Source organism: Spermophilus citellus (genome assembly GCF_964194105.1).
Source record: "Spermophilus citellus genome assembly, chromosome: 10".
In the NCBI taxonomy this organism is placed as follows: Eukaryota; Metazoa; Chordata; class Mammalia; order Rodentia; family Sciuridae; genus Spermophilus; species Spermophilus citellus.
The window spans coordinates 74,318,983-74,335,472 of NC_138197.1; the positions used below are offsets into that span (position 1 = coordinate 74,318,983).

Below are 16,490 nucleotides of genomic sequence, written 5' to 3' on the forward strand. Positions count from 1 at the left end.
AACCATATAATCATCTCAAAAGATGCAAAAAAAAAAAGCATTTGACAAAATACAGCACCCCTTCATGTTCAAAATACTAGAAAAACTAGGGATAACAGGAACATATCTCAACATCATAAAGGCTATCTATGCTAAGCTCCAGGCCAACATCATTCTAAATGGAGAAAAATTGAAGATATCCCCTCTAAAAACTGGAACAAGACAGGAATTCTCTCTTTCACCACTTCTATTTAACATAGGTCTTGAAACACTGGCCAGAGCAATTAGACGAAAGAAATTAAAGGGATACACATAGGAAAAGAAGAACTCAAAATGGCACTATTTGCTGATGATATGATTCTATACCTAGAAGACCCAAAAAGTTCTACCAGAAAACTTCTAGAACTAGTAAATGAATTCAGCAAAGTAGCAGGATATAAAATCAACACCCATAAATCAAAGGCATTTCCATATATCAGGAATGGAAATGAGGAAAAACTACCCCATTTACAATAGTCTCAACAAATAAACAAACAAAAATAACTTGGGAATCAACTTAATAAAAGAGGTGAAAGATCTATACAATGAAAACTACAGAACCCTAAAGAAAGAAATCAAAGTTTGACAGTAAAAGAATAAAAAAAATTATCACATAAATAGTAAGCAACAAGAAAGCCAAAATATGGACTTCAAAATAAGGCTTATTACTTGAGAAAAGAGGTTAATTTTTAAGGGGTTCATACAGGTGGACACAGCAATAAGTAATGTGCTTAATAACAGAGTTTCAAGATAAATAAAAGAAAAATTGACAGAACTAAATTGGTAAGACAAATCAAATAATATAATTAAAATTCAAAGCCCCTTCTATAATAATTGGAAGAAAAACTAGACCAAAAATGTTGTATAGAAAAATCTAAAAACTACTACAGATTGAGCATCCTTAATTTGAAAATGGAATTTGAAATGCTCCAAAATGTGAAACTTTTTGAGCATTGATAGGACCCCACAAGTCTCTACACTTGGTCTCATGTGATGGGTAGTAGTAAAAATGGAGGTGAACTGAAACTTCTGTAAAAAGTTTCATTCAGACTATGTGTTTATCCCAATTTATAGCTACTATCTTGTCCAACTTGGCTTACAGAATATTCACAAAATGACTCTAGAATATGAAGATTTCTAAGTGTTTATGAAATATTTCCTAGGGGAGCATAGCCTAAGACAGAGCATACTCTATGGCATAACAAATTTAAATTAAAAATCAATGACAAGGAGGCTGATTAATAATGGGGTAGGGAGGGGGAGCATGGGAGGAATAGAAGAATTTTAGATAGGGCAGAGGTATGGGAAGGGAAGGGAGGGGGCATGGGGTTAGAAATGATGGTGGAATGTGATGGTCATTATTATCCAAAGTACATGTATGAACACGAATTGGTGTGAGTATACTTTGTATACAATCAGAGATATGAAAAATTGTGCTCTATATGTATAACAAGAATTGTAGTGCATTTTGCTGTCATATATAAATAAAAAATTAATTAAAAACACAAGTATTATGTGTTCATCTCAATAGATGCAGAAAAAGCATTTAACAAAATACAGCACCCCTTCATGTCCAAAACACTGGAAAAAAACAGGGATAGTAGAAACATACCTCAACATCATAAAAGCTATATATATTTAATCTAAGGCCAACATATTCTGAATGGAGAAAAATTGAAAGCATTCCCTCTAAAGACTGAACGAAGACAAGAATGTCCTTTTATACCACTTCTATTCAACATCATCTTTGAAACTCTAGCCAGAGCAATTAGACAGAAGAAAGAAATTAAAGGGATAAATAGAAAAAGAAGAACTCAAATTATCACTATTTGTTGATGACATGATTCTATATTTAGAATATCCCCCCAAAATACATCAGAAAATTCTAGAACTAAGGACATAAAATTAACACCCATAAATCAAATGCCTTCCTATACATCATTGATAAGTCCAATGAAAGAGAAATTAGGAAAATTATCCCATTTACAATAGACTAAAAAAAATACTTGGGAATCAATCTAACAAAAGAGGTGAAAGACCTCTATAATGAAAACTATGAACATTAAGGAAACACATTGAAGAAGACCTTCGAAGATGGAAAAATCTCCTATGCTCTTGGATAGACAGAATTAATGTTGTCAAAATGACCGTCCTACACAAAGCATTATACAGATTTAATGAAATTCCTATTAAAATCCCAATGGAATTCTTTATAGAAATAAAAAAGAAAACAATCCTGAAATTCATTTTGGAAAATGAGATCCAGAATAGCCAAAGCAATTCTTAGCAAGAAGAATGAAGGAGAAGGCATCACAATACCAAAACTTAAACTATACTACGGAGCCATAGTAATAAAAACAGCATGGTATTGGCACCAAGATAGATATGTAGACCAATGGTACAGAATGGAAGACACAAAGACTAACACACATGAATATGGTTATCTCACAGTACACAAAGGCACCAAAGACATACATTGGAGAAAAGATTCCCTCTTCAATAAATAGTGTTGGGAAAACCAGAAATCCATATGTAGCATATGAAATTAAAACCCATATCTCACCCTGCACAAAAATCAACCCCAAAAGGATCATAGGCTTAGGCAGTAGAACAGAGACCCTGGACCTAATAAAAAAAAAAGTAGGGCCAAATCTCCACCATTTCAGCATAGGAACCAATTCCTCGCAAGACTCCTAATGTACAAGTAGTAAAATAAAGAATCAATAAATGAGTTGAATTCAAACTAAAAAGCTCCTTCTCAGCAAAGGAAACAATCAATAACACAAAGAAACAGGATATAGAATGGGAGAAAATCTGCCACATGCACCTCTTATGGAGCATTAATTTCCAGATATATGAAGAAGTCAAAAATTTAACATAAAAAAACAAATAATCCAGTCAACAAATGGGCTAAGAAACTCAAAAAATACTTCATGAAAAAAATACAATTGATCAACAAGTACATGGAAAAAATGTTCAATATCTCTAGCAATTAGAGAAATACAAATCAAAACTCTACTGAGATTCCATCTCACTCCAGTGAGAATGGCAATCATCAAGAATACAAGCAACAATAAGTGTTGGTGAGGATGTAGGGAAGAGGTACACGTATGTTTTGTTGGCGGGGCTACTAATTGGAGCAACCATTCTGGAAAGCAATATGAGGATTCCTCAGAAAACTTGGAATGGAACAAAATTTGACCCAACTATTCCACTCCTTCATTTATACACAAAGGACTTAAAATCAGCATACAAGCCACATTGGTACTATGGGACCAAATTACGTATCCTTCGACAGATAAATGGATAATGAAAATGTGATATATATATATATATATATAATGCAATATTACTCAGCCTTAAAGAAGAATGAAATTATGGCACTTGCCAGTAAATGGATGGAACTAGAGAATATTATGCTAAGTGAAATAAGTCAAATGCAAAAAACCAAAGGCTGAATGTTTTCTCTGATATTTGGATGCTAATTCACAATAAGGGGAAGCCTAGGGAAAAATAGAGGAACTTTGGATTAGACAAAGGGAAGTGAATGGAGGGGACTGGGTATGGATGTAGGAATGATAGTAGAATGAATTGGACATTATTACCCTACGTGCATATATGATTACATGACTGTTGTAATCCTACATCACATACAACCAGAAAATGAGAAGTGTACTCCATTTATGTATAATGTGTCAAAATGCATTCTACTATCATATATAACTAATTAGAAAAAGTTAAAAAATTTTTTAGAAAACACATTTAAAAGACTGTATACCATGACCAAGTGTGTTTCATTTCAGGGATGCAAACTTGATTCAACATGTGCAAATCAATAAATGTAATTCACCATGTAAATGCATTTAAGGACAAGAATCACATGATGATGTCAATAGGTGCAGAAAAAGCTTTTGACAGAATCCAGCATCTATTTATGATAAAAACATGGAAAGAAGTTGGGATAGTAGAAACTTACTGGAACATTATAAAGCCTATTTACCACAAACCCAAAGCCAACATTTTACTGAGGGGGGAAAAATGGAAAGCATTTCCTCTAAAATCAGGAACAAGACAATGACTTTCAATTACCACTCCTATACAATATAGTTTTATGGAAGGCTCTATGTGACAAACCCAAAGCCAACATCATATAAAACAGAAAAAGTCCTGAAATCATTTCCTCAAAAATCAGGACAAGGCAAAGATGTCTACTCTCACCATTACTATTCAATAATAAAATTGAAAACTCTAGCCAGAGCAATCAGACTGGTGAAGGAAATTAAAGGGATAAAACTAGAAAAAGAAGAACTGGAAGGACTTTTCTTAGATTTGGGGAACTTCTAGACAAAACATGTCTCTTCTTGCCCATTTATTTATTTAGTCAACCATTATTTATTATAGACTTGTACATATTTTTTTTTTGATCTGGAATATAATCCCAAATTGTATTCTTTAAATTTATTGCTTTATGTTTCCCAGCTTTGGCTATTAGAAGCTCTTTGAAATTAATTCCTGAACCCCTTTAAAATGTCTCATTTGTTGTGTTTGATAAAAGTTCCACTATACTTTATCATGCAAGACTCTTAAGATTTTTCTTGGATGCTCCCTGCCTGGTCATAAAATCAGCCAGTCTGGCTGTTTTTTCTGTTTACATTTATTTTTGTTTGTTTTCTTTGATTGGGAATGTTATTAGAAACCACTGTTGGGATGCTAGGTGTGCTTGTTACTACTGGGTGGCATTGCTTCTAGGATCTCTCAACAAACAACTAGAAAATATACATGCTAAGCCATGCATACATATATGTCAAATACTATTTCACCATTCATCCATCTTTATCTATATTGACCTTATGACAAATTCATACTGATGTCTCCAGCTCTTATTCCATATCATGATTCACTCTAGATTTTTCCTTTACTAATCTGTAATTCCTCATTCCAACAGTGAGAAACCTGATGATCTACAACATCTACCATCCTTTTACTCATTTTTTCAATTCCAGATGCATGCACAGAAATTTTGAGATTGTAAATTTACAACCTGCAGAAACAAAATTGCCAAAGAGTGTGTTATGTTTGTGTATCTTCCTTTTGTATTTAGTCTCAAATTTTCTAACAACAACAAATACACTGTTTTCAAAAGTTATTTAGACCAGCACTTTCCCCCCAAATGCTTCAATGAGATTAGGCCATACATTTTTTTGTAATTTTTATTTGTTCTTGTTAATTATACATGACTGAAGAATACAAAGCTTGGAATATATCTTATTCAATTAGGAACCCAGTCTCATGGGTGTACACAAAGATGAGATTCACTGTGGCATATTCGTATATGTACATAGGAAAGTTAAGTCCTATTCATTCGGTTGTCATTCCTATTCTCATCACTCTTCCTTATCCTTCATTCCTGTCTGTCTAATCCACTGAACCTCTATTCTCCACCCTACCCACTTGTTGTGTGTTCACATCTGCATATCAGAGAGAACATTTTTGTAAATGGTGTATCTCACTTAGCATGATAATCTCCAGATGCATCCATTTACCAACAAGTGTCATAAATACATTCTTCTTTATGGCTGAGTAGTATCCCATTGTGTACATATATCATAATTTCTGTATCCATTCATCCGCTGATGGGCATGTAGGTTGGTTCCATAGCTTAGATATTGTAATTCTGCTGCTATAAACATTGATGTTAGGTCATACATTTTTAATATAGTGTGATTCTTTTCTCAGAGTCTTCATTTCAAATAAGGGTTCCCTATTCTCAGAGTTCATTTTTTAAAAAAATTTAAATACATAACATTTACTCTGTGTGCAGTGAAACTATGGGATTAAAAAAATGCTTATTACTATGTCTCTGCCTTTATAGCACCATGTAGATGAATTCATCCACCCAGAAAATTTCCAGGGCATCCTCTAGTCAACACTTTCAAAATCCCTGGAAATACTGATTTATTTTCCTTCACTATAGATTTGCTGTTTCCAGAATACTATGTGAATACAGTCGTATGTCATTTAGAAAAATTCATTTAAGGTTTATTCATACTGCTATGTGAATTAAAACTTTGTTCTTTAATTTCTAAATTTTATTGTATGAATACATATCATTCACTTACCAAAAAAATCATGAGTGTTTCCAATTCAGGGGGATTGTGAATAAGTATATTATAAACATTCATTTACAGTTTCTATATGAACATAAGTTTTAAAATCAGTTTTGTAAATATTAGGAGCACAAATGCTGATTTACAGAGTTAGACTATAAACTTTGCAAGGAGCTAGAAAGTTGTCTGCTATGGGATTTTATATCCATACCATCAATGAATGAGAGAACATATTGCTCTGAATCATCACCAGTATTTGATATTGTTGGATCTGGCAGGTGTATCCATTTCAATAACCATACCATTATACTTTGAATATTTGATTTTTTTCTAATTAGATAAGATCATAGTCAAGGATCTTGCTATCCTTAGTAAAGAGGCTTATATGATAGTGTCTGTCATAATTTAAATTTATAGAAAAGGGAATAAAAAAATGAAAATACTTGAAGTTCACATATTGCAAATGTAATAAGACTGAATTTGGATAGCTGATTCTTGAACAGGTATTGCTCCTTCATTATTTGGGGTTACTTGGTTCTTACTCAAATAGAAGCCTTTTTTTTTCTAGCATTTCTACTGATTCAGTGTGTTCCACATACCCTTCCAATATATTCCTCTTCTTACATTAAGCAAGTGATTTTCAGCAAGTAAGCCTATCAGGTATTCACTCAATAAAGCAAATAAAAAAGATATACTCATCGTTGATATGTAGAGATGGTGAAGTAGTATTAATTGATTTATTTGGAATATTCATAAGGGGTAAGTAAAACCAACTTTTAAAATCTAGAGCCATATTCAGAATAGTACAAAAACACTTTTGTGTGAAAATAATAGTGATTTTCTTTGATTAAAGAATTTTTCTAATTATAACACATTAGAATTGAAGCCTATTTTTACGAATTCCAGAATACTTCTGTTCTACCATTTACTATTCCTCCCTATTGTGATCCTAATCTATCAAAAGAGTTGTATACTTCCTATAATCACTGGGGTCTTTTGAGAACCTGATTGACTTTATTGAAACATTGTGTTAGTTTGAAAGTAGACAAACATGCATAAGAATTAGTAGGGTTGAAACTAGGAATACAACACCTTTTACAACATCCCCTCATTTGTACATTTTCTCATCAACATTAGATTTTACACCACAATATAAAAAAGGAAATAATAAAAGTAAACACTTGACATTTTCTTTAGTATATTTATCATTGATTTTATAATATTTGGAGATACCAAATACTTCTAAAAAAATAAAGGTCAAATGCTCTCATTAAAGTAGACCATCAATGCAAATATTAGAAAGACAAAAAGATCACATATGATTCAAATATCAAATTCCTTACAGAAAAATTGTGAACATATATATTTCAACCATCAAGGAAAACTAAATAATTCAAGGCACACTGGTGAAAATGGTTGAAAGCATCTAATTCAATTTGCTTCAATTTGCTCCCTCATAAGAGGACACCTGTACTAAAGATTTTCCTTTTGTATTTTTTAAGTATTCAGATTTTAGAAGATTGGATACAAAATGTTTCTAAACCTCTTTGATATGACAATGAATCAGTGGCAATCAATACTAAAAATAAAAAACAATACAATGCAATTAAACATCAATGAAATTAGTTGAGTTACTCTGTTAAAATCAAGATGGCACAGAAAATAATGACTCTTTCACAGTGACAGTTTTTTTAAGGAGAATAGACTGAAAGAAAGTCTCTGTGAATATATTTTATAAAAGAATCAGGTTTTGCAACTCATAAAGCATTCTTCTTTGGGATGGTGTTTCTGCAAATCACAGAAGTTTATGTGTGAGTTCAACATTTTACCAAAGCAAATTTTCTCCCACAATGCCAGTAAACCCAGAGGAAAAAATAATGTTAAATCCCCCTTTCTCCCACTGTCATAAAGATAAAATGAGAAAGAGTGAAAATTGTATTTCTATTCATGAAATGGCTGCAAATTTTATTGATGTCTAAGATATGCAGACATAACACTGCTCTTGTATAGAAGAATGAATGATGGATGAATACTACCCCTTTGTTAGTAATAAATCATTAGTGAGGTGGTCAGCTTAAAAAGTCCCTGAATGACTCAAACTTGATCTCATAATAAAATCAAACCAGGATAAATCAGTGGGCCCCTCAATGAGGAAACACCAAGAAAGGAGAATTAGGGTAAAGCTTTCTTGTTCCCTAGGATTTTTCTCAAAGCTTGTTTGACATCCTTGTTTCTTAGAGAGTAGATCAGAGGGTTTAACATGGGTGTCACCAGTATGTAAAATACTGAGGCCACTTTGCGGAGTTCAGGATTGCTGGGAGGTACGAGATACACAAACGAGACAGTCCCATAAAGCACACTCACTACCCCAAGGTGGGAGGTGCAGGTGGAGAAGGCTTTCTTTCTCCCTTCAGTGGAGGGAATCTTCAAGACTGTGGACACAATGTACATGTAAGATATTACAATGACAACTATTGTGGGCAAAATAATGAAGATAGCCAAACTCAGAGATACCATCTTATTGACAAAGAGATTAGAGCAGGAGATCTTCTCAATTTGGTAAGAATCACAGTAGAAGTGATCAATGACTCGGTATGCACAAAAAGACACTGAGAATGTCACACTGACTTGAATGGTGGAACTGACCCAGCCACAGAAATAGGAACCAGCCATCAGCTGGCTGCAGAGGCGTCTTGACATGTAGACACTATAAAGAAGAGGATTGCAGATGGCACTGAAACGGTCATAGGCCATGGCTGCCAGGACAAATCCCTCTGTTACAATGAAGAGTGTAAAAAGGAAAAGCTGGGCAGCACATCCTCCAAAGGATATGTTTTTTTTCTCAGACAGGAAGATGACCATGGCTTTCGGAGCAATAACAGTGGAGTAGGAGAGGTCAATGAAAGACAGATTTCCTAGAAAGAAATACATTGGTGTGTTCAGTTGGGAGTCAGTCACAATGACTGCCATCATACTAATGTTCCCCAAAAGGACCATGCCATAGATCAGCAGGAACAGGAGGAAGAGGAGAACGTAGAACTCTGGAGGCACCCTGAAGCCTGCAAGAATGAAGTCAGTTACATCCGAGTGGTTGCTTCCTCCCTTGTCACTCATGGCAAGAACCTACTAGGAGGTATGAGACAAGGTTAAGAATTAAATTTTATACCTTTGCTCTAGTATCATAAAATATCCTTTTCTCTTGGAGAAGACATTGAGATTTGTATTTTCATCTCTTTTAAGCCACCCACTTTTATAGGAACTGAATCTGAGGTATATTGAAATTGCTGATACTTTATATACAGAGTTATGAAAAAAATGTGCTGTAAGTGGATAATAATGAGTGTAATGTTTTATTTTTACATACATACTATTGTCATGTATGTAAAAAATAAAGAAATTGCTGATCATCACACAACCTGTGAGTTACCAAACTCATGGCTTTCTAATATATGTCTTGGCACCCAGTGCTCTTCCCAGTATATCAGATATGCCTTTCACTATTAAAGAGCTATTTCTTTCTAAATATTGAGGTCACCACTTTATTTATGTGGTAAGCTTAACATATCTGACAGTTTTGAGAGATGTATAAATATTTTTTTTCACCTTTATCTGGTAATTTACACTTTATTTTATCCTCAATAATGCTTCTTTTGTAATAATAATTTTTGTCATGTTTTGTTAAATGAATCTTGTAATAAACAAAAATTATTATTGCAAAAGAAGTATCAAAATTAAAGAGTGATTTAAAACTCCACGAATAGACATGAGACATTATTAGAGGTCAGTATAGTATTCATAACTTCTGAGAATTTTAAATAACTTTAGTTGTATATCATGAACTAGAAAACCTTAAAAATAACATGGCTTTTAATTTCTTGACATGAACAATGTCCAGATGTGCTTCCAGAGAAAGTATGTACAAAATTTTTCAGTTAGGAAGAAGAAATATCGGTTGTGAAAGCTGATTTTATGATCTCTAACATTAAAGGTTTCTAAAGGTATTTAAATGGTCATAATAATTGCTTTGAGTCTATCACAATTAAATACTCTGATTTGGTTGTCTTAAAGATTTTTTTCTGTTTTGAATAATGAAGTGACATGGTCATTTATTTATTGTATTTAGATTTTAAAATCTTCCTTTAATAGTCTCTTCCTCAGCAGAGTGGAGAGATTACATCACTTATCAAAAGCAGCCAATGATCTAAAATTACTCCGTGTCGGCCTGGCATGGGGGTAGGGGCACTGTCCTTTGTCCTTAGCTCCCATCCTCCCTCACACCGGTGACCACTCTGTCTCCTCTGTCTACTCCCCAAACCCTCAACTCCTGTTGCTATCATCACCTTCTCATCGCTTGATCTTTCTCCTCTCTCTTCTCAATACCAGCTTTTCTTTTAAAAAGTTAAAAACAGAATTCACAAGAAGACACCCAATGGGTAACAGCTCAGTTATGATTCTTAGAACTCCTGTCTACCCCATGGCTATCATTTCTCTCTAAAATCCACTCAATCTTAAATTAGTTTTTGAAAAAGGTACTGGGGGTGTGAGAACAATTCCACTCCAATACTGTGGTAAAACAGTGACAATAGAAGAGGAAAAAAAAGATTATAAATTTTTAGAGAAAATAAGAAGGCCTGTCAAAGGCACCAGATTCACACCGCACAAATGGATATTTGACAATATTCAGCTGTAAGCTTTCATTTTATTTCTAATTCCCATTTTTGTTCCTCAAGTGATAGTATGTTATCTGTCACTACATCGGCCAGTATCTAGTGGACAGAAAATTACTATTTTGAGATCACTACTTTTTAAAAAATAATGTGTATTCACCCAATCATTTATTAAATCAGTAAACACTTGTGGGCCACCTACTGTATACCAGCCAGGATGAGAGAATGTGGCAGTCTTTGCAACAAGTTTCTTCTCACAGTACAGAGGCAAGACTAGGTTAGTAGCTCAGAAGTAGAGCACACACCCAGCCTACTCAAGGCCAGGGGTTCAATCTCCAGAACTGCAAAATGATTTTTAAGAATGTACAAATGCATTGCTTTTTCTTCTTTGTCTACATTCACTTAAAAATAACCAAGATATAATCATCTGCCTTTCAATAAAAAGGGTATTACTTTCTAAGATGAGTATTGATTTTTTTCTACATAATTGGTAAGAAGAAAGTTTTACTCATTATAAATTTTATTCTTTGAAGCATACGCAAGCCCCCGCCTCTGCTTCTTGGCTGCCACGTGAACAGCTTTGCTCTATCCCATGCTCCTCTCCATAGTGCCAGTCTACAAAATAAGTCATTGGTTATCTACTGTAAAAAAAGCACACAAACTCAAGGATGACTAGTTATTTGAGTGAAATAAATAAGTTTATGTTACTTCTTACCTGAATATTTCTTCTTTCCTTACTGCTTCTGAATAGTGATTTTGTAATAGTGGATGCAAGGACACAAAAGTTACTGCCTTGAATTCTAGAAAGGTAAAAAAAAATGTACAACTAGATAAATGTACTTAAAGCCAACTTCAGAATTAAGAATTATACACAAAAGTTAAGCACAGATATTAAAAGCTGGATTAACATTTTATTCTCAATTTTAGGTTCTGCCCATAGATTAATATCTCATTCTCTAACTGAGTGGTTCTTCTTCATTTTCTTAGTAGTGCCTGAAAATCCCCTTTAAATGTGCACCCCTTCCTACGGACAAGAGATGAAAGAGTTGATATCTTAAGTCCTCTTCCAGGCCTTTGAACATTTCTTATTAAGACTAAAAAGAAAATGCAACTGAACCTTTAAATCACACTCTGTGAGCATGGCTCTTCTGTATTAGGATATATTTTATAGGCCTGAAAATGAAACCAATGAAAGTAAAACAGAAAAATAAAATCACCAATGAATAGAGCCATTCCCTAATGACCTGCAGGAATAGAGCAGGAGAAATCAATGCTATCTTTAGTTAGCATTACTGCAACAATTTCAGGTAATTACAGCAAAGACTGAGTAAAAAGTTGTCCCTCTGGGTGAGGAGAGGAATAAGTCAACCATGAGTGATTAGAACAGAAAGCTCCAGGTCCATCCCATGTGGGCCAACAGGGACAGATAATAAAAAAGGAGGATATCTACCCTTATTACTCACCTAAATTAACACAGGGTCTTTTGGGATATGACTCATGGATAGAAAAACTTGCTTTAGAAAATATATTTTATGAAGTTTTCATTCTTCAGTTTACACCTTCAACAGTCACAATAAATTTATTTTTTGCTTCTTTTATATGTCAGCTTATAGTTCATTTCTCCTGATTTTTCATAGGATCCTAACTTTTGCTGAATTTCTATTTTGCATATTATAGCATAAATTATATTATAGACTATGTTATTAATATAGCCAAAATTTAAATTAATATCAATGTTTTATAAATAAATATTTGAATGTAAGACCTTGTTGCCACTGGTGAACTTAATACTGTGAGTCTAGCTACACCTTAAGTATGAGGATCCAGATATCAGAATGTCCTTTTCCCCTAAAATATAAGAAATAATCAAAGGAGTGATAAATTGGAGGAAATAAATATGTAGAACTGTAGCAAATCTTACTCTACAATATACAGTTATTGAAATCTATACTGATTTCCATAGTTGTACTAACTTATAGTCCTACCAACAATGAATAAATGTACCTGTTCCCCCACATTCTTGGCAGCAATTGTTGTTAATTGTATTCTAACTGGAGTAAGATTGAATCTCAATGTATTTTTTATTTGCCTTTACCAGATTGCTAAGGATGTTGAACTCTTTTTCATATATTTGTTAGCCATTTGCCTTTCTTCTTAAGGTAAATGTTTGTTTAGTTCATTGGCCAATTTACTGATTGTATTATTTGAGTTTTGGTCTTAAGTTCTCTGAGTCCTTTAAATTATTCAGATATTAATTCCCTGTCAGAAGGATTGGCAAGGATTTTCTCCCATGCTATACACTCTATGTTCACACTATTAATTGCTTCCTTTGCTATGTGAAAGTTTTTTAATATGATACCATTCCACTTACTGATTCTTTTTTTTTTGTTGCTGTTAAAATTTAGGAGTCAGAGGATCCATCATGGCGGCAGGAAAGGAGTGAGCTGCCCGGTGCCCACACAGCCAGACCCGGAGATCTTGCCTAGTCAGAATACTGCATCTCAATTGTTGGAGGACCCCTATCCAGCTGCTCTCTGCAAAAATCACCAGTGCTGTAGGACACCAGGCATTGGAGCAGGACCCAAAGCCCGGAAGTTCCTGTCCACGCGAGACTTTGTGAGCGCCTTAGCAGAATCACCTATCAACACATCTGCAGATCGCCAGAACTTTGCTCCGCTCCCATGCAGGTCACTCAGCTGCTACCTACCCACAGCAAAACGCCATTGCCTGGCTCCCCCCAACTCACCAGGCTCCCTTCACCTCACCAGACACCCCGGTGCTGAAAGCAGACCGCAGCCATCTTGACTCAACATTCTGGCCAATTAGTTGGGGGCAGTTCCCAGATTGGATCTCTGGCAGCCAGGTTCCAGATTTCCAACCTTCCCCCCTCCCCAGCTGTGGTAACCCAACACAGTAGTTGCCCAACACAGGTGTGCAGTGCAACCAGGGAGCTGCCCAAGGGAGCCCCAGGGTGAGAGTTTCCTCAATTGGGAAATGACTGCTAGGGGAGAGGGAGAAACCAGGAACTGAGAAATCTCTAGGCAAGAGATGGAGATAGTACCGGGTACTCACGTCATATGAGTGAGTAGTCCCAAAAAGAGACCCTTGAGGTGCAGTCTTTTTGCAGGGGACTGGTGGGTGCCACTCCCCGCATCCAGGAGCCCTGCACCAGGACCAGCCTTCCCACCCTGTTTACCTCCATCATGCGGAGGGCAGAGACACCAGCTTACAACAGACGATGCCACTTACTGAATGAGAAGAGAAGCAGGAAAATATACGAATAGCTAAAGCTAGCTACAATCCTGGTTTCTTGCTTTGAGTTTTTGTCTGTTTTTTTTTCTCTTCTACCCCTCCATCCTCTGGCCCTCACATCCCCAACATATGTGAAACCAAGAACTTTGCATGAAATAGGACTTTGAGTACTGAGTCATTTGCATAATATAATATAGAGGTGTTGTATATGCCTCCCTTTTTTCTTTTCCTTTTTATTCTTTCATTTGTATTTTCCCCCTCCAAATTTTACTATTTTAACATCTGTATTTTTCTAAAAATACATTTTGTTTTATGTATTCTACTGTCTTCCCACATACTTGCCTACCCTAAATTACTTCCTGTCTACTGTCTTGCTATTGACCCTCTTCACTAGATTTATCCTTCATACTTCCTAAGATATATTGACTCTATATCCTCACATCCTACCTCCTCAGCATATTGTCCTGCCCCCCCTGTTATTGACCAATGTCAGAAAATGTAAACCTTTTTACAAAGCTACTGATTATATTTTAGATAATAATTGAATCCAACATTTTTGTACATCTAGACTAATCTATAAATGTATTCATAACAACAAATTGTTCATAGGTGGCATATTGTTGATATTTGGATCTGTTAACATTGTCCTTTCCCACAAAGGAGAGGTCTTGGAACCCTATAAGAGCAATACAAACCTATAGGGTAAAAACAATAACAATCTAGACCCACAGAGCTGGAAAGCAAGACACAAAAGCAACATGAAAAGACAAGGGAAGAAGGTGCCCCAAACAAATGAAGACACCACATCATTAGAATCATTGGCAGCCACAGCAGGAGAAATGACAGAGAAAGAGAAGAAATTTAGGATATACATAGTTAAAATGTTCTGGGAACCCAAGGAAGATATAAGAGAGCCAATACAGGCAATGAAAGATCACTTCAACAAGGAGTTACATAAATAAATACAGGAAGCAAAAGATCACCTCAACAGGAAGATAGAGGTGCTAAAAAAACAAAAAACAAAACAAAACAAAAAACCAACCAAACAGAAAATCCTCGAAATGAAAGAAATAATAAACCAAATTAAAAGCTCAAATGAAAGCATCACCTACAGAATAGACCACTTGGAAGATAGGACATTAGATAATGAAGGCAAAATATATAATCTTGAAAAAAATATAGACCACACAGTGATAATAGTAAGAAACCACAAGTAGAACATTCAAGAAATATGGGATAGCATAAAAGACCAAATTTAAGAATAATTGTGATACAGAAAGGCATAGAGGTCTAAACCAAAGGAATGAACAATCTATTCAATGAAATAATATCAGAAAATATTTCAAACATGAAGATTGAATTGGAAATCCAAATTCAAGATTTTGTACACATGCTGAGTGTACAAAATCACAACAGATCCACATCAAGTCACATTATAATAAAAATGCCCAACATACAGAATAAGGAGAGAATTTTAAAAGCCATAAGAGAAAGGAATCAGATTACATATAAAGGAAAACAAATTAAGATAATGGCAGATTTTTCAACACAAACCCTGAAAGCAGGAAGATCCTGGAACAACATATATCAAGCTTTAAAGATAATGGGTGCCAACCAAGAATCTTGAATCCAGCAAAATTAAGCTTTAGATTTGAAGATGAAATAAAAACTTTCCATGATAAACAAAAGTTAAAAGAATTTATAGCTAGAATATTGACACTATAAAACATCCTTGGAAAAATATTCCATGAAGAGGAATCAAAAAACAACAATGAAAATCAATAGAGGGAGGTAGTACCCTAAAGGAAAACCTAATCAAAGAAGAAAATCAAGTCAAGTTAAATAACAAAAATAATCAAATATGGCTGGGAATACAAACCATGTCTAAAGTAACACTGAATGTTAATGGCTCAAACTCACCAATCAAAAGATATAGAGTAGCAGATTGGATTTAAAAAAAAAAAGACCCAACATATGCTGCCTCCAGGAGACTCATCTGATAGGTAAGACATACACAGACTTAAGGTGAGAGGTTGGGACAAATAATACCACTCACATGGACTGAGGAAGCAAACAGGAGTTTCCATCCTTGTATCAAATAAAGTAGACTTCAAGCCAAAGTTAATCAAAAGGTATAAAGATGGAAATCACATACTTCTCAAGGGAACTATACCCCAACAAGACATAACAATCATAAATATATATGCCCCAAGCAATGGTGCAGCTATGTTCATCAAACAAGTTCTTCTCAAGTTCAAGAGTCAAATTGATCACAACACAATAATCTTGGGTGACATTAACACACCTCTCTCACCACTGGATAGATATTGGGAAAAAAGTTGAATAAAGAATCTTGAGAACTCAATAATACAATCAATAACTTAGGCTTAACTGACATATGTAGAATATTTCAACCTGCATCAAGCGGATAAACTTTCTTCTCAGC

General features: G+C 34.6%; 1 protein-coding gene across 1 annotated transcript; it reads right to left on the minus strand.

The window, feature by feature from the left end:
• Positions 1–8,297: 8,297 nt before the first annotated feature.
• LOC308658234 (olfactory receptor 9K2-like) lies at positions 8,298–9,239 on the minus strand (the record flags this gene model as incomplete). The annotated part of the gene is made up of 1 exon (XM_081310830.1): positions 8,298–9,239. The coding sequence occupies one exon, from the start codon at positions 9,237–9,239 to the stop codon at positions 8,298–8,300; it is 942 nt and encodes a 313-aa protein (XP_081166956.1).
• Positions 9,240–16,490: the final 7,251 nt, after the last annotated feature.